A 15,445-nucleotide genomic window follows, 5' to 3' on the forward strand; every position below is an offset into this window, starting at 1 on the left:
GAGACAGACAACCGGAAAGACAGATGGACAGACAGACAGGGAGACAGACAGACGGAAAGACAAATGGACAGACAGATGGACGGACGGACAGACAGGGACAGATGGACAGACAGACAGACAGACAGACAGAGACAGACGGATGGATGGATGGACAGACAGGGACAGATAGACGGACAGACAGAAAGACAGACGGACGGACAGAAAGACGGAGAGGAGTAATTACACTCAGCTCTTCAGTTTCTGTGTGCTGTTTGACAGACAGTACAGCTGCACTCTTTCACCCCACACACTCATGCACTTGCTGGTTTCCTTTTCTTAATGAAATGTGTCTTGCTGGCGTTGTTGTAGTCACACATTTATTGCGCTCCGCAGTTTTATCAGTGCTGGCAGACGAATTCCCGCTGGTTCGCTTTCAGGCTTGCACTTTTTCCTTTTTTTTTTTTTCTTTTTTGCTTTCTGGATTTTTTTACTCATAATTTTGTTTTGTTTTATTCATATTTTTATTCATATTGTTTTTCTGCTGTCGACCGGCCGCAGTTTGTAATCTCCACGCTCCGCTTCAAGGTTGCCGGGGTTACTTCAGCACAATATTTTGATCTGAGATTGAAGGGAGGATGGGGAACACATTGTGTCCCTCGCTCGCTGGCTGCCCCCTCTGACAGACTCAATTACGCACTGACAGCCGAGCGGTCCCTGCAATAACACTGCTTTACCCCTAGGGGGCCACCAGGCTGGCGGTGCGGTCACAGCCATTTGAACTGTGTCTGTTAAAGTGGCAGTTCCATTTCTGGATTTTCCTTGTATTATTTCAGTTTTGGTGTGTGCTTTTGACTGGCCGAGACAATATCTGTGTACACTGCGGGATATTGCAGATATTAAAAGAAAGGTTAGGACATAGGCTCATTTTTGATTTTGGATGAGGCAAACATTTTCTCTAGTAGCATGGGTACCTATGATCATAAAAAAGATGTTGAATATATGCATATTTTTTCAGGGAAAACATTTTTTTAATGACCCCATTTGTATTATTGAATTCATGATCTTGACTTTGTTTTTCATCAATTTGAATTCATGATCTTGACTTTGTTTTTCATCAATTTAAAGACGTTTCTGATGACCGGTTAGCTGTGCAATGGCTGATATAGGAGCATTCTGGGTTCGTAGACTAAAAAAAGAAAATACACTTTAAGTTACAGCTTGTACAGTGATGTAATTCTGAACATACTCACCGACACACACACACACACACACACATAAACACAAAACACACAGACACACACACATGCATGCACATGCGCACACACACACGCATGCAAATGCACACACACACACACGTGCATGCACCTGTGCACACACACATACACACACAGGTGCGTAGTAGAGGGAGATTGAGGAGATGTATGTGATTTTAGTGATGTTTTTCAGTATCTAATGATTGCGCCCCCCCCCCCCCTTAGTGACGCTGACGTCCCTGCCGGCCCTGGCCATGGCCCCCCAGGCTCTGCAGCCCAAGCCCGAGTCGGTGGGCGTGGCCAACGGGCTGGACGCCTCCGAGCAGCGCACCTGGGCGTACCTGGAGGAGACGGCCAACGCCCTGATGAGCACCGTGCAGCAGCTCAAAGTGCTGATCCAGCAGGCCAAGCAGGCCAGCCACGCCCACAGCAAAGGCCCCGCCCCCCGCAAGGACGTGAGTCCCGCCCCCCCTCTTAAAGGGGAACTTCACGTTTTTTTTTTTTTTTTGCACGCGGTCTCTGTTTAAGCTTCGGTCGTCCAGGTGGGTCTCGCTGAGACAGGTAGGAGCCCGGCCACAGAGGCAGCATCATGAGCAGTCACAGAGTGTGAAAACAGTAGCGTGTAATTTAAAAAACAACAGCCACGCAACATAAAGAGGCTTCGTGTGTTTTCACAGGTCACCAGCACCTGGTCTATCAAAGCAAGAACAAGTTTTTTTTAGTTTGTAGTAATATGTAAGTCATTCATTTCTCCTGATCATTGTGTGAATTCAGTGGTGTGTATTTACACCTTCCAACAATAATCAATGGCTGAATGAAATACAATAATTACTTATTTTCTTTTACTCGAGATGAGTTATTCAAGCTGAAACACATAGGCGAGCCATTTTTCTTTAGATTGTTTTGTTAAGCTTACTGAGACTGCAGCCTCCCCCCCCCGCAGTGCATTTTTGGGGCACAGTTGCCTTTCAAGAGAAGTTTGCCTGGGGGAGGATCAGCCGGGGGTTGGATGCTGTGGGCTTATGGGTAAAATTACACCGTAGCGTTTGGTAACTGTGTGACCCTGAGGCTGGTTTGAGTCAGACAAAGGGGTTAGCCTCGAGCAGCTTATGTTTTTTTATTGTTGTTTACGAAGACGGCGTCTGTCTCTTAAACTGCCGCTCTGTGATGTTTTATGTTTTCTTTGAAAACGGCTGAGAAGTGCTTTTCTGCCTATAAGAGCACGAGCGCTAATTTAAGGCCGTTTCCGAGCCGACGGGGAAGAGGCGGTAAACGCGTGCCGCGGTAATCTTTCAGAACGAGGGAGCGAAATCATTTTTTGACAAACGTGCAGCTAGAAGGAGCGAATGACAAAAACACCCCTGAAAACGACAGACCCTCAAACTGCGTCCAGCCCCGACGCTCTTGTCCTTCAGTGTGAGGTCATCACGACCTCTCTCTTTCTCCCTCCTCCCCCCCGTACTTCCCCATCTACCTCCTCCTCCTCCTCCTCCTCCCGTCTCTCGCTTTCTCTCTTGCATTCTTCTCTTTCACTCTCCTGTCCCTCTCCCCCCCCTTTCTTCCCTCAATTTTATCAGTTTCTCTCTCTCGCTCTATCTCTCTCTCTATTCCCCACTCTTTTTCTCTCCCGTTTTGTCTGTCCTTCTCTCCCTTTCTCTCTCTTCCTGTCATAAAAATATCTGACAAGTATTGGCTGGGTATTGTAACTGAAGTTAACCCGCTACTGCTGTAAATGGAACAATTAAGGTTTCATTAATTCAAACTCTTGTCTTCCTGTCTATATCTCTTTCTCTGTATCTCTGTCTACCCTCTCTCTCCTTCTGTCTCTCTCTCTCTCTCTCTCTCTCACTCACTCACACACACTCTCTCTCCATCTCCCTCTCCAGTCCTTCCAGGGTCAGATGACCTTTCAACCCTCTGATGACCCTGATGGGAAACACACTGAGGTTATCATTAAGGCAAGTGGGCAGGGTCAGATTACCCACAATCCTCACGCTCACAAGCGTGTGTGTGTGTGTCTGTGTGAGAGAGTGTGTGAGTGTGAGCGTGTGTGTGTCTGAGAGAGTTTGTGAGAGAGAGAGCGTGTGAGCGTGTGAGCGTGTGAGTGTGCGTGTGCGTGTGCGTGTAAGAGTGAGAGTGTGCTCCCTTGTGCGAATACCCTTCAGCCCTGTGTTAATGTTGGAAGATTGCTTCAGACAGCTACGCTTTAGAGGATCAGGAACCATCAGCCCCGAAGCTACTGCACACTAACCTCTCCAAATGAAGCATTTCACACCTTCCAGCGTTTTCCCGATATGACAAACTGGAATACACAGAGGAAATGCTCCACTGTGCCCCTGGTTTCTCCTCTGCGTGTGCGTGTGTGTGTTTGTTATGGGTCTGTGTGTGTGTTATGGGTGTGTGAGTGAGTGTGTATGTGTGCGTGTGTGTGTTATGGGGGTGTGCATGTGGGTGTGTGCGCGCGCGTGTGTGTTATGGGTGTGCTATGAGTGTGTGTGTGTGAGACTGCGTGTGTGTGTGTGTGCATGTGTGTGTTATGAGTGTGTATGTGAGTGTGTGTGTGAGTGTGTGTAAGTGTTATGAGAGTGTGTGTGTGTGTGTGTTATGGTGGTGTGCATGTGGGTGTGTGTGTGTGTGAGTGTGTGTAAATGTTATGAGAGTGTGTGTTATGGGTGTGTGCATGTGAGACTATGTGTGTGTGTGAGTGGTATGAGAGTGTGTGTGTGTGTGTATGTGTGAGAGTGACTGTGTGTGTCCGTGTGTGTGAGACTGTGTGCGCGTGTGTGTTATGTGTGTGTGAGAGTGTGTGTTATGAGTGTGTATGTGTGTGTGGTATGAGAGTGTGTGTGTGTGTGAGTGACTGTGTGTGTGCACGTGTGTGAGACTGTGTGTGTGCATGTGTGTGTGTGTGTGTGTGTGAGAGTGCGTGTTATGAGTGTGTGTGTGTGTGTGTGTGTGTGGTATAGGAGCTGGGTCCTCATCTCTGCTCCTGGTTTGTTTTCCTGCAGCAAATGTGTGTGAATTGTGGCCGGGAGGCCAGCAGCGAGTGCACCGGCTGCCACAAGGTCAACTACTGCTCTGTCTTCTGCCAGAGGAAGGTAGGGACATCGCACTAAGCTGCCCTGCGATTGGACAAGGAACATGTACCGACTCTCCTGATTGGCTGTCCAGTGGTGAATGGAATAATAACGTTAATGACAGTGACAATGGTTGCATTTATTGGCAGCTAACCTCCATCGACAGTTGCGGACGATTGGCTGTTCCAAATTGAGGCGGGAAGTGGGTATGCTTGTCCCTGTGTTGGGGCCACCAAGATCATTTAATAATAATTTAAAAAAAACAATTAAAAAAGTTAATGCTAAAAATAAAGCTTATAAAACTATGACCTGCGTTGCTACCCACACACTGAACCTCGGGCTATGCTACACTGGGACATTGCAGAGTCTCTCTCTCTCTCTCTCTCTCTCTCTCTCTCTCTCTCTCTCTCTCTCTCTCTCTCTCTCTCTCTCTCTCTCTCTCTCTCTCTCTCTCTCTCTCTCTCTCTCAGTAAGAGCTGTACTTTTAAAATCTTCTTTAAATCTTTAAATTATGGGATGGGAATTTATATCCCTCTCCCCGTTTCCCTTTTGCGTCTCTCTCGCTCGCTCTCTCTCTCTCTCTCTCTCTCTCTCTCGCTCTCTTCTTTTCTGCGTAACTTCTCCTGAGCGAGGAGGCGGATGTCTTTAAGTACGACGCGGCTGAGTGAGTCTCTCTGCTCGGTGGGTCCTGCTGAAGGGTTCCTCTCCAGGGTGTGTGGGTTCCCTCTCCAGGGTGTGTGGGTCCCTCTCCAGGGTGTGTGGGTTCCTCTCCAGGGTGTGTGGGTTCCTCTCCAGGGTGTGTGGGTTCCTCTCCAGGGTGTGTGGGTCCCTCACCAGGGTGTGTGGGTTCCTCTCCAGGGTGTGTGGGTTCCTCTCCAGGGTGTGTGGGTCCCTCTCCAGGGTGTGTGGGTCCCTCTTCACGGTGTGTGTGGTCCCTCTCCAGGGTGTGTGGGTCCCTCTCCAGGTTGTGGGTCCCTCACCAGGGTGTGTGGGTTCCTCACCAGGGTGTGTGGGTCCCTCACCAGGGTGTGTGGGGTCCCTCTTCCAGGGTGTGGGGGATCCCTCTCCAGGGTGTGTGGGTCCCTCTCCAGGGTGTGTGGGTCCCTCTCCAGGGTGTGTGGGGTCCCTCATCCAGGGGGTGTGGGTCCCTCTCCAGGGTGTGTGAGTCCCTCTCCAGGGTGTGTGGGTCCCTCTTCAGGGGTGTGTGGGTCCCTCATCCAGGGTGTGGACCCTTTGGTGCATTTTAAGTTGATGCTGATGAAGGAAGCGTTTCCCACTCAGTGTGCTGCTAAACGCTTTCTCTCCCGCGTGAAATCCCCCGATGTCTCCTAAGATCAAAATGAGTTCTGCATTCCGTCCTTAAATCCCTGTCTGTGTCTCTCCCCAACTCTCCTTTTCCTTCTGTCTGTCTATCCCCCTCCCCCCTCTCTCTCTCTGCCTCTCTTCTCTTTCTTCTTTCTCTCTCCCTCGCTTTCTCTCTCTCTGTCTCTCTCCCTATCTCTCTCTTGCTCTCTCTCTCTCTCCATCCCTCTCTCTCTCTCCAGGACTGGAGGGATCACCAGCATACCTGTTGCCAGCCAGGTGCTGTGGTCTCCATGCAGGAGGAGGTGCAGGGCGGAGTGGTGGAGGTGGAGAAAGTCAAAGCCTAGCAGATCTCTCTGTTTCCCGGGCAACAGAGTACTCAGGGCCCCTCCCCCATGCACAGCACACTCTCTCACACACACACACACACATATGCACATGCACTCACACACACACTCACACATTTGCACGCATACACACACAGGCTCACACACTCACGCACGCATACTCTCATACACACAGACTCACACACACACACATATGCACAGGCACACATGCACACACTCACACACACACTCACACATGCACACACACACACATACACACACAGAGTCTACAGGCTTGGCCTTCCTGCAGATTGACGGACTGCTACCCTGACCTCACCTCCAGAGATGAAAAAAAACAGCTTTTAAATGCTCTGGGATTTCATTCATAGCAACCATCTGACATCCGTTTATTTTAGGTTTGAACTGGGGGGGGAGGGGGGGGGGGGAGACGTCCTTCGGACCTGCTCTCACAACGGGAGACAAACTTTTTCAGCATCTTTTTTTTCTTTTTTCTTTTTTTTTGTGACTACCCATCCGGAGGCATGGAATTAAAATTGTGTTGAATGACGTGCAGTGTTTGGCGGATTTATTTTGTGTCCGAGAGTCGATTTGTGGATTTATTTTTATTTATTTTCTGGACGCCACGCTGATGGTTTTATTGTCTTTGAGGTAAATAATTTGATTGATTTTATTATTATTATTCTTTTTATTATTATTTTTTTTTCAATCGGGGATTTTTGATGAGTTTTTCCTCCCCTCGCTCAGGGATTAACCCCCCCCCCCCCGTGTGCGTCAGTGATGTCGTTCAGTCCTGGCCCGAATCGCTCGGTCCGCGGCGAGCGGTGTCGGGCCCGAGGAACGGCGAGTCTCGTCACGTTCCCGCGCTCGCAATCAGCGCGCCCCCCCAAATCCCCAGGACTGCGACTCCGCCGGGGCGCGGACTCAGATTAAACACCGCGCGTCGCTGGGCCCGAGCATCGGGCCGACGCCGCCAGCCAGCCGCTGCGCTCCGCTCTCAGATAACCGCTCGGTTTGTAGCGGCGGCGGCGGCGGCGGCGGCGGCAGGGGGGGGGGGTCGATTTTATAACACGCCCTTCTCGCTCCGGCCGAACCCCTCGTTTCCCCCCCCCCCCCCACTTCTCCAGCTATCTGACAAAAAAAACCACATTTTTGGAAACTCCTTGTCCTGGTCTTTATGTTTCTGTGGTTTTATTAAATTTATTTATTTATTTATTGTTTGTGCTGTGTGTGGATTATTTTCCTGTGTTTTGGGACAAAGGGAGCTGAGGAACCGCGTGTCTGCTGGTAAAAAGGCAGGGGGGGGCGGGGGGGGGGTAGAGAACGTGTGATAAAAAAGCAAACCGGCACACAATTCTGAAATAAAAGACGTTTTTGCATTTTGAAGGCCACTCTGGGTGGGGGTGGGGGGGGGGGGGGGCGTAACTGTCATTGATTTACGGATGAGGCCCCCTAATGAGATTAACCTGGCCTTTCTCTGGGATGTAGCTGCTGGTTTAACTCCCAGATGGTGATGTAATCCTGGTTAATCCCGCGTCGGTTCCCCCCCGGGGATCACGCTCACGCCTGACCTTGCCCCGTCTGAACGTTCTCCCCCGGAACGGTCCTGCAGACACACCTGCGCCCATCTGCAGACCCACCTGCGCCCATCTGCAGACCCACCTGCGCCCATCTGCAGACCCACCTGCGCCCATCAACCTCGCAGTCTGCAGCACTCTGACCCTGCGAAGGTGACACCTGTGTACAGTGCGTCTGCCTGACTTCTGCCAATGAGGTTTTGCCAATAAAACAATAGTTTACTTCTTATTAGTTATTCTAAGGGATCCTGTTTGCGTAGGTGGAGTTACAAGGAGGAGGCGACAACTCAGGCACACTCAACCACTGACACTTTAACGTAATGTTGGCTAAAATGTAGTAGGACCAATCGGATCGCAGGAAAACCTGCCGCAGTCTTCTTCGTAAGCCTTGGAGAATGAGCCCGGCGCACGTGCGTGCAAAAAGGCAGGGGGTTGCCGTGTGAAAAATTACACCACCACCTCTCCCTGGTTTCTCCCCGGTGAGGAATTTTAAAGCGCTTCTCTTCCAGCCTCTTAGCCAGAACTTGGGGTGGGGGGGGGGGAATAAATGTGTCCATTTCACCCCATAGACTTTTGCTCATTAGTCATAAACCGTGCTGGGAAAAACCCCCATTAAATTGGGCGAGAGGAGCAATTGAGGAATCGAGTGCTGCTAATGCGAGCGGTAGCTTTGACAGCTCCGGGTCCTTCTCTGCGGATTTCGGGAGCGTCTGCGGAGACGCGCGTCACCCCGTGGCAGGGGAGGGCTCCCTCGTGCGAAACATCCTGTCTTGACAACCTGTCGATGGTCCCCATGGCGATTAGCTGGAGTTTAGCTGGAAGGCGCCCTGACTACGGCTGTTACCCTGTTTAGGGGGGGACCAGCCTCTGTGGTAATTTCCATTCCCCGGGAGGGGGTACATCTGGGAATTGGTTTGATACTATGGTTCGATACTAATTGCGCAGTCTGCCCACGTGAGTGAGACGGCTGCGTGGGGCATGCGCAAGCTTTCGTTAGGCCCTTCGGCGTGTGAGCGTGTGAATCGGTGTGCCCGCACGGCTTGATGAAAGGTAAATAATATTGATCTGTAAAAGCCGGTATTATTGTCTGTATTTATTTTTCCTCTTAGGCATTTCTCTCAACGTACCGTGATTATTAATAATTGAGATATAACGTAGATCCATTCAGTAGACCAATGGATGGGAGCGCAGCAGGTTAATTGGCTACAGGTGTGTTTTTTTGCTGTTGGCTAACCGCTGTGATCGTTTGCTTGGGTGAGAACGTTGTTTAACCTTAAAACACTTGCAAACAGCTTTTATCGCTTTAACAATGGCGTAACTCTCAAAGGTCTTCAGAATTATAACTCCAAACAGTTACCACGTTGATGGATAAGTTCAGGGAGCTCTCCGAGTGTTGGTTGGCTGCCTTGCAAGCAACGCTAATACCTTTCCATCTAAAGTCTGGCGGCCTCTTTAGATAAAATTAGGCTATTTCTTTTCAAAATTCAAAACTTGAGAGATAACTTCGCTTCTTGAAGAATTTATTGTGAACATGCACCAACGAAAGCACCCCATATCTGGAGGAATCCGTGTTTTTTTTACTGTGATTTTTGGCAAAACTGTGATTGGAAATACGTCTGCGGTCCGAATTTACAGTGCCTAAGGAAAGCAGGAAGAAACGGAACTGGCAGAAGATGGCGTTCTTTGAATGTTTTCTGCAGCAACTGGAACGAGCCGTAATGGCAGACCAGCAGCAGGTATCTTGCCCGTCAGTCGTTGCCCTTCAATTCATTAATCAATTCGTTTTTAATAAATATTTTTCTAAGTTTTACAAATGTATTTCACAAAAAAAAAAAAATTAACTATCCTCCATTTTAAAATATAAAGCCCAGTCCGAATGAGGCACAACGATTAAACTGCTGCATTCCAGTTTTCACTGCAAGACTTTATAGTGGAACCAAGAGAGTATGAACTACACACATACAATTACTCAAATTAAGAAAGGTGTTAACCACAAAGAGTTTGCTGGTCGACCTAGTGCAGTCAACTAATGTAATGCAATGTAGGCTACACCAAAGCTTTCACAAAGTACATGAAGAACTAACAACTATGTGAAGTGTTTATGAAGGTCTGTATCTAGCAGTGAGGTGACCCCCCCCCCCACTTCCCCGAGTCCCCCGCCTGCGTCCCCCTGTCCCTGTGCAATAAATAGTCTGAGCACATCCCTGTCTTGGACTCCAGTAAAATCCTGGCAGATTACTTGGATGATAATGATAAACTACATACTTTCTCCATGATTGCATGATTATGGTGCTTTAGGTAGTGTGGTTTTTTTCCCCCCCGAAAATTGCTGCATTGATCTGCAGGAGCGTTTTCATTTTTTATTTATTTATTTTTTTCACCAGCATCTGAAGAACTAAAGTAGCTGAAGTGCGTCATTGACCCAGTTCTGCTGCCGCCATTCTGATTTTCTCGTAAGAGGACTGGAGCCCCGTTCAGGATTATTAAAACGGAATCGGACCAGTCCGGGGCGCGTACGTGCGTCAGCGTTCGAAACCTGAACTAAGCCAGCGGCGTTTCTTTAAACGGCCAGTTTACTTCCTGCTCGCACCTGTCCCAGACTCCGGTGCAGGTGGGTTGGTGTCCAAGGGCATGCTGGGAAGGATCCCTAGCAATACGAGCGAGGGCTTCCTGCCATTTCAGTCAGTGATGTAATCTCTCGAATTAGCCTCTGACACGAGAGAGAGCTGTCAGGGCACTCGAGGCCGGGTTTGAATTTAACCACCCAATTCCAGTCTCATTTTTCTAGTTTGAAGAGGAGGAGCTGGTTGATTGGCTCTTGAGTTATTTGAGTGACACAGACCAGGCCCCGCCTCCAAATGCAGGCGCTGTCCTTTGTTTTGCGCGTTAGCCTCGCTCTCTCTCCACTGATCTGAAACCCAACACGCGATCCAAAACGACACCATAACCATGTGTTGTCATTCCTGTGCAGTGGCAAGAGCACTGATGTGTGAGTGTGAGTGTGTGTGTGTGTGTGTGTGTGCACGCGCGCGCGTGTGGCCTGTTAATGCATTCATGCTTTCCGATAATGAACTGTTGGCGGGGGTGGGGGGGTCGGCCTCTCATTTCCAACACGTTTCTCTCTCTCGCTCTCTTTGTGTGACGTGTTCCAGCGCCCGAGCGTTGCCAGGAGGGTGCTATCGCAGCTGTTGGTGGCTCTGTTGGTGTCGGTTTGAATTCGGGAAGACTGAACTACCTTCTGTGTACTGGGGGGGCGGCGCCTCTGACTGTGTGCAGGCACACGCTGACTCTGGATCAGTGGGAATGCTGACAGGTCATCGGGGAGGTCTCTCCACTGTGGCGCGTCCTGCTGTCCATAAAACCACGTACTGCCACCCTGATTTCATTCTTTTTTTTCATTTTTTTTTTTTCATTTTTTAAAAGCTGCTCTCGTTGTGCATGATTGGTGGACGTGGGCCTACGGGTAACAGTGTCCTTAAATGACGGAGTGTCTTTGTTCCAAACCGACTCATCCGGTGAACAGCTCTTGCAGTAACAAAGGTTGGCCACTAGAGGAGGACAGGCAAGGTCGACGCAGCCATTATTGATTTAACTGAGCCTGTGTGAAGTACTTGTTGACATTTTGGCAGTGTCTGAAGTGCACGTCCTTGCTCTGAAACTCTCCCCCGGGTTTAATATGAATCTGTCACCGTGCCCTTGTGCCGCTGCAGATGGTGAAAACTTAAGAAATTGAAATCACTTTGATGGGGGTCTGGACAGAGACAAGAAAGAGTCTCTTGTCATTCTGTCCTGGTGTACGTCCTTCCTTTGCAGATCCGGTTCACAAAAATGTTTACGAAAGACCCTCCATAAGTGCTCTGTAAGGTCTTTATAAGCAGTAGCTACATGGACATAGATACCGAGGTCATTAACAAGAAAGCAGTCTATGGTATGTTAGACCATTCATAGACTGTTTGTCCTAGTGTAACCCATGTGTAGTGTTAAAGCACCCACGGGCAGAGAAGCCTTTCTGGCAATCTTATTCTCCTCTTGGTTAAAGCCTCTTTATGAATACTTATTATGAGCCAGCAAAATTGCAAAGTTTCTGCTGTACCAATAGAGGAACCTGAACTTCAAGTGTTATGGCTCTGGAATTTTCATTGTTAATGATCCAGAACTTTCAGTGATAAGAATCTGGAACTTTAATTGTTGAGGATCCAGAACGTTCAGTGTTACGGCTCTGGAATTTTCATTGTTAATGATCTGGAAACTTTCAGTGTCAAGGATCCGGAACTTTCAGTGTGAATCCAGAGCTAACCTTGTTGTTATCTTGTCTTGGGCACAGGTGGGCATGGAAGGCCGTATCGGTTTCTGGATTTCTGACTTCTTTTCCTAATTATTCAATTAGCTCATTCATTTATGTGATCTGACATTTCTGAGAAACATCATCTGCATGAATGTTAAGTGTTTTTTTTTTATAACAAATGCTTTACTGTGGTCTAATACGCAAGGGAAGCAGTGTTTGTATGTAGTGCTAATTAGCTAATTGAAACGGGGTAATTGGTGGAAGCAAAAACCAGCTTACACCCTGGCCCTCCAGGAATGGATCTGCCCCCCCCCCTCCTCTGGGCTTGGGTGTCTGTGGCACTCTATGTAACCTTCGGTTCCAGACGGATGTCCCTGTAGCACTTCTGTTCTAAAGGCCAGGGTACTGGCTGATTCGTATGAACAAACTGAACAAACGTCTCTGAGATGGGATAACGAAAAAAGACCTTCAGTAAAAAGCACCTTTCTCAGGTCGTGTTCAGGTTGGGGTGACGTCTCTGATGGAGCGTGTTCAGGCAGAAATTTGGAAAGTGCCTGCTTTGGGTCCCCAGTGGCTGTGCTTGGTCTGCCAGTTTTAATTTAGACTTTGCCCTACCTGCTGTGCAGCCTGTGGCAAGATATCAGGCCAAAGGAAGGGGAGAATATTCAGCAAGATTATCCCCTTAATTTCCTGTTTGAAGACTCTGGCCTCTCCTGCGCCCCCTCCTCCCCCACTCTCACATCCTTTGCACTTATTCGGGTTATTAAAGTGATTTTTATAGTTTTAGGCAGTATTTTCGTGTTTTTTATGTTTGTCGTCGTCTTCGGGCTTGTTAAGACCGTAATCTGTATGCGCGCAGAATGAGCACTTTGGTTCTCGGTTAGCCTTGTTGACTCGCGTTAATGCTTTAAAGACAGCGCATCTTCTGGGTTTTTGGGAAGGTTGTTGGCCAGACCGGGGCGCCGTCGCTCATATTAACGAGGGGGCCGTGCCGTGCCTGTGTTTCTCCGGCCCTGTGTCGGCGCAGCTGCTATATTAGCCTAACGGTCCTGTTTTCACACACACACCACACTGCTGGAGGCAGGAGCTGAACTGCTACGGGCCGGTTAAATGGTAAATGGACTGCGTTTATATAGCGCTTTTATCCAAAGCGCTTTACAATTGATGCCTCTCATTCGCCAGAGCAGTTAGGGGTTAGGTGTCTTGTTCAAGGACACTTCGACATGCCCAGGGCAGGGTTTGAACCGGCAACCCTCCGACTGCCAGACAATCGGTCTTACCTCCTGAGCTATGTCGCCCCTTTAAAAGAGGTTAAAAGATTAAGGGTTTGTTTGGTTTGTGTTGGACCCGAGCCTCCGTCCGTCGACACCTTTGTCCCACGGAGCGGTTGGGGGTTGGGAGGGGGGGGAGGGGGGGGGGGGGGGGGGGGGGGGGAGTAACTGAGCGTTAATGCCGCGCGCCGTTACCTCAGAATAGAAAATAGTTCCGTTTGATCGCGCAGAACAACAGGGCCTTTCAAACCACGGTCCCGCCCGAGAACTTTTAACTGGTAAATTCCACTCCGCTGTTGCCTCTGACCGTGACCTCCTGCTTAATCTAGCCCCGTTGGTTAGGTTGCTTTTGGCAGGTTGTTTTTAGACGTCCGGTTTTCAGAAGCACAATTGAGGCCTAAATCTGGAGCCATACATACATACTCTGTCTTTGCTGTCATTAAGGATGTCTGAGTGTTGCACTTGATTTATCGATTAATTGAAATTGGGCATCTGTTGAACATTTCTTGCTTCATTAACGGTGGGTACACACCAGCTAGCTGCAAGCATTACTGTGTCTGCATTTATTTGTATTTGATTGGTTAATGGAAGCGCTTATCCAGTGCCAAATGACCAGAGTTTGACATTTATATTTCCTTCATTGATACAGCTGCATGTTTTATTGAAGCAATTCAGGCAATTAAGTTCCTTGCCTGCGGGGGACGGAATGGCAATGCCCCTACTGGGATTTGAACCTGTAGCCTCTGGAGTCAGAAGCCCGAGCCCAGATCCTAGGCCATTATAGCACACTGCTGCTCGTCTTCCTCCATTTTCACTCGGGGTGAGTAGTGATGTGGGCCCGGGGCCGACGGAAAGCAGAAATCAAGAGCGTTTCATTTCTTCTGCGGCTAGCTGAGTTTTTTTTTTTCCCTCTCTCCCTCTTTCTCGGCCTCTGTGGAAGATGACGCACCTAACTCAGCCCCAAGAGGGGTGCCCAGTCCCCCCCCCAACCCCCCCCCCCCCCATGCTGCCTGCTGGCCCTCCAGCGTAATCACATCTTGCATCAAAAAACAAATTGGGGAACGGGAGGTTTTTTTTTTCTTTTTTTTTTTCTCCTGCCCTTGAATTTGCTCTCTTTTCCAGCTGCTATAATTCTGCTCTCATTTCAATACATTTCTGTGCTGCCTTTGAGAATCACAGTGGCAGAATGTGCACTTTCTGCAGCAGATAGCTAGATAAGGAGAGGAGAATGATGTGAGAAACAATCTGTGACTGAAGAAGACAGTGCAGTGGAACCCCGGACTGAGGAAGACTGTGCAGTGGAACCCTGGACTGAAGTAGACTCTGGAGTGGAACCCGTGACTGTAGAAGACTCTGCAGTAGAACCCGTGACTGAAGAAGACTCTGCAGTGGAACCCGTGACTGTAGAAGACTCTGCAGTGGAACCTGGGACTGTAGAAGACCCTGCAGTGGAACCCGTGACTGAAGTAGACTCTGCAGTGGAACCCGTGACTGTAGAAGACTCTGCAGTGGAACCCGTGACTGAAGTAGACTCTGCAGTGGAACCCGTGACTGAAGTAGACTCTGCAGTGGAACCCGTGACTGTAGAAGACTCTGCAGTGGAACCTGGGACTGTAGAAGACTCTAGAGTTAGAATGCTTCTGTCAATCGTCTAAACTCATTTGCTCATTAACACACCAGAAGGCGTTTTTTTTTGGAGCATTCTTAAAAACCTCTCTGATGACTTTAATACATTTTTTTATGCCACAATAAGTTTAAGTTCCTACTTGTTACGAGAACTTGGCAGCCATCTTTCTTATGACCTCACATGCTCTGTTTGGCTTTAAGTTTGGCTTTGGTTTGGCTTGTGTTCATGCCAGAGAACTGTTTTATAAATATGTGTTGAGTTGCTAAGCAACAAAGTAACTTACATTTTTATTTTATTTTTTTCTTGTTGTTGGTGGGCATATTTCCATTCTGATGGTGATCATCTGTCATAACTTGACACATTGTTTCACATTTCATTCAAAACACAGAAAAGTGAATCAAGAACTTCAGGCTAAAACTCCACCCCCTGCCCCCCTAAATATTTTCACTGATGAGAATCGGAGCACCTCGAAATTTCTCTGTGTACCTCGTTTTCCATTGTTTGTTATTTTATCTCCTGAGACCCGGTGGACTGGCGGGGTCTGGTCCTGGCAGATTGCTCTGTGATTGATGCTTCCTGTTCCTGTTTCTGTGCCGGTGTTCCGTGTCCCCTCCTTCACAACATCATTTTTTTGTGAAAAATGTTAAATTTTTAAAAAAATGAGTGAGGACCTCGGTGTTATTAATATAGAAAACAAAGAACCTGCCGCAGCCTTTCAAATGCACCGACA

At 48.6% G+C, this 15,445-nt stretch overlaps 1 protein-coding gene across 3 annotated transcripts in view; it reads left to right on the plus strand.

The window, feature by feature from the left end:
* The window catches only part of deaf1 (DEAF1 transcription factor), a 25,805-nt gene extending 19,769 nt beyond the window's left edge, over positions 1 to 6,036 (plus strand). For all 3 annotated transcript variants that reach the window (XM_035394926.1, XM_035394927.1, XM_035394928.1), the window contains exons 10-13: positions 1,458 to 1,687; positions 3,119 to 3,190; positions 4,241 to 4,330; positions 5,854 to 6,036. In XM_035394926.1, the coding sequence (XP_035250817.1) occupies positions 1,458 to 1,687; positions 3,119 to 3,190; positions 4,241 to 4,330; positions 5,854 to 5,958 (497 nt within the window). In that variant the 3' untranslated portion in view covers positions 5,959 to 6,036. The remainder of the gene's footprint in view (positions 1 to 1,457; positions 1,688 to 3,118; positions 3,191 to 4,240; positions 4,331 to 5,853) is intronic.
* Positions 6,037 to 15,445: the final 9,409 nt, after the last annotated feature.

Source organism: Anguilla anguilla, chromosome 16 (assembly GCF_013347855.1).
Source record: "Anguilla anguilla isolate fAngAng1 chromosome 16, fAngAng1.pri, whole genome shotgun sequence".
Lineage (NCBI taxonomy): Eukaryota > Metazoa > Chordata > Actinopteri > Anguilliformes > Anguillidae > Anguilla > Anguilla anguilla.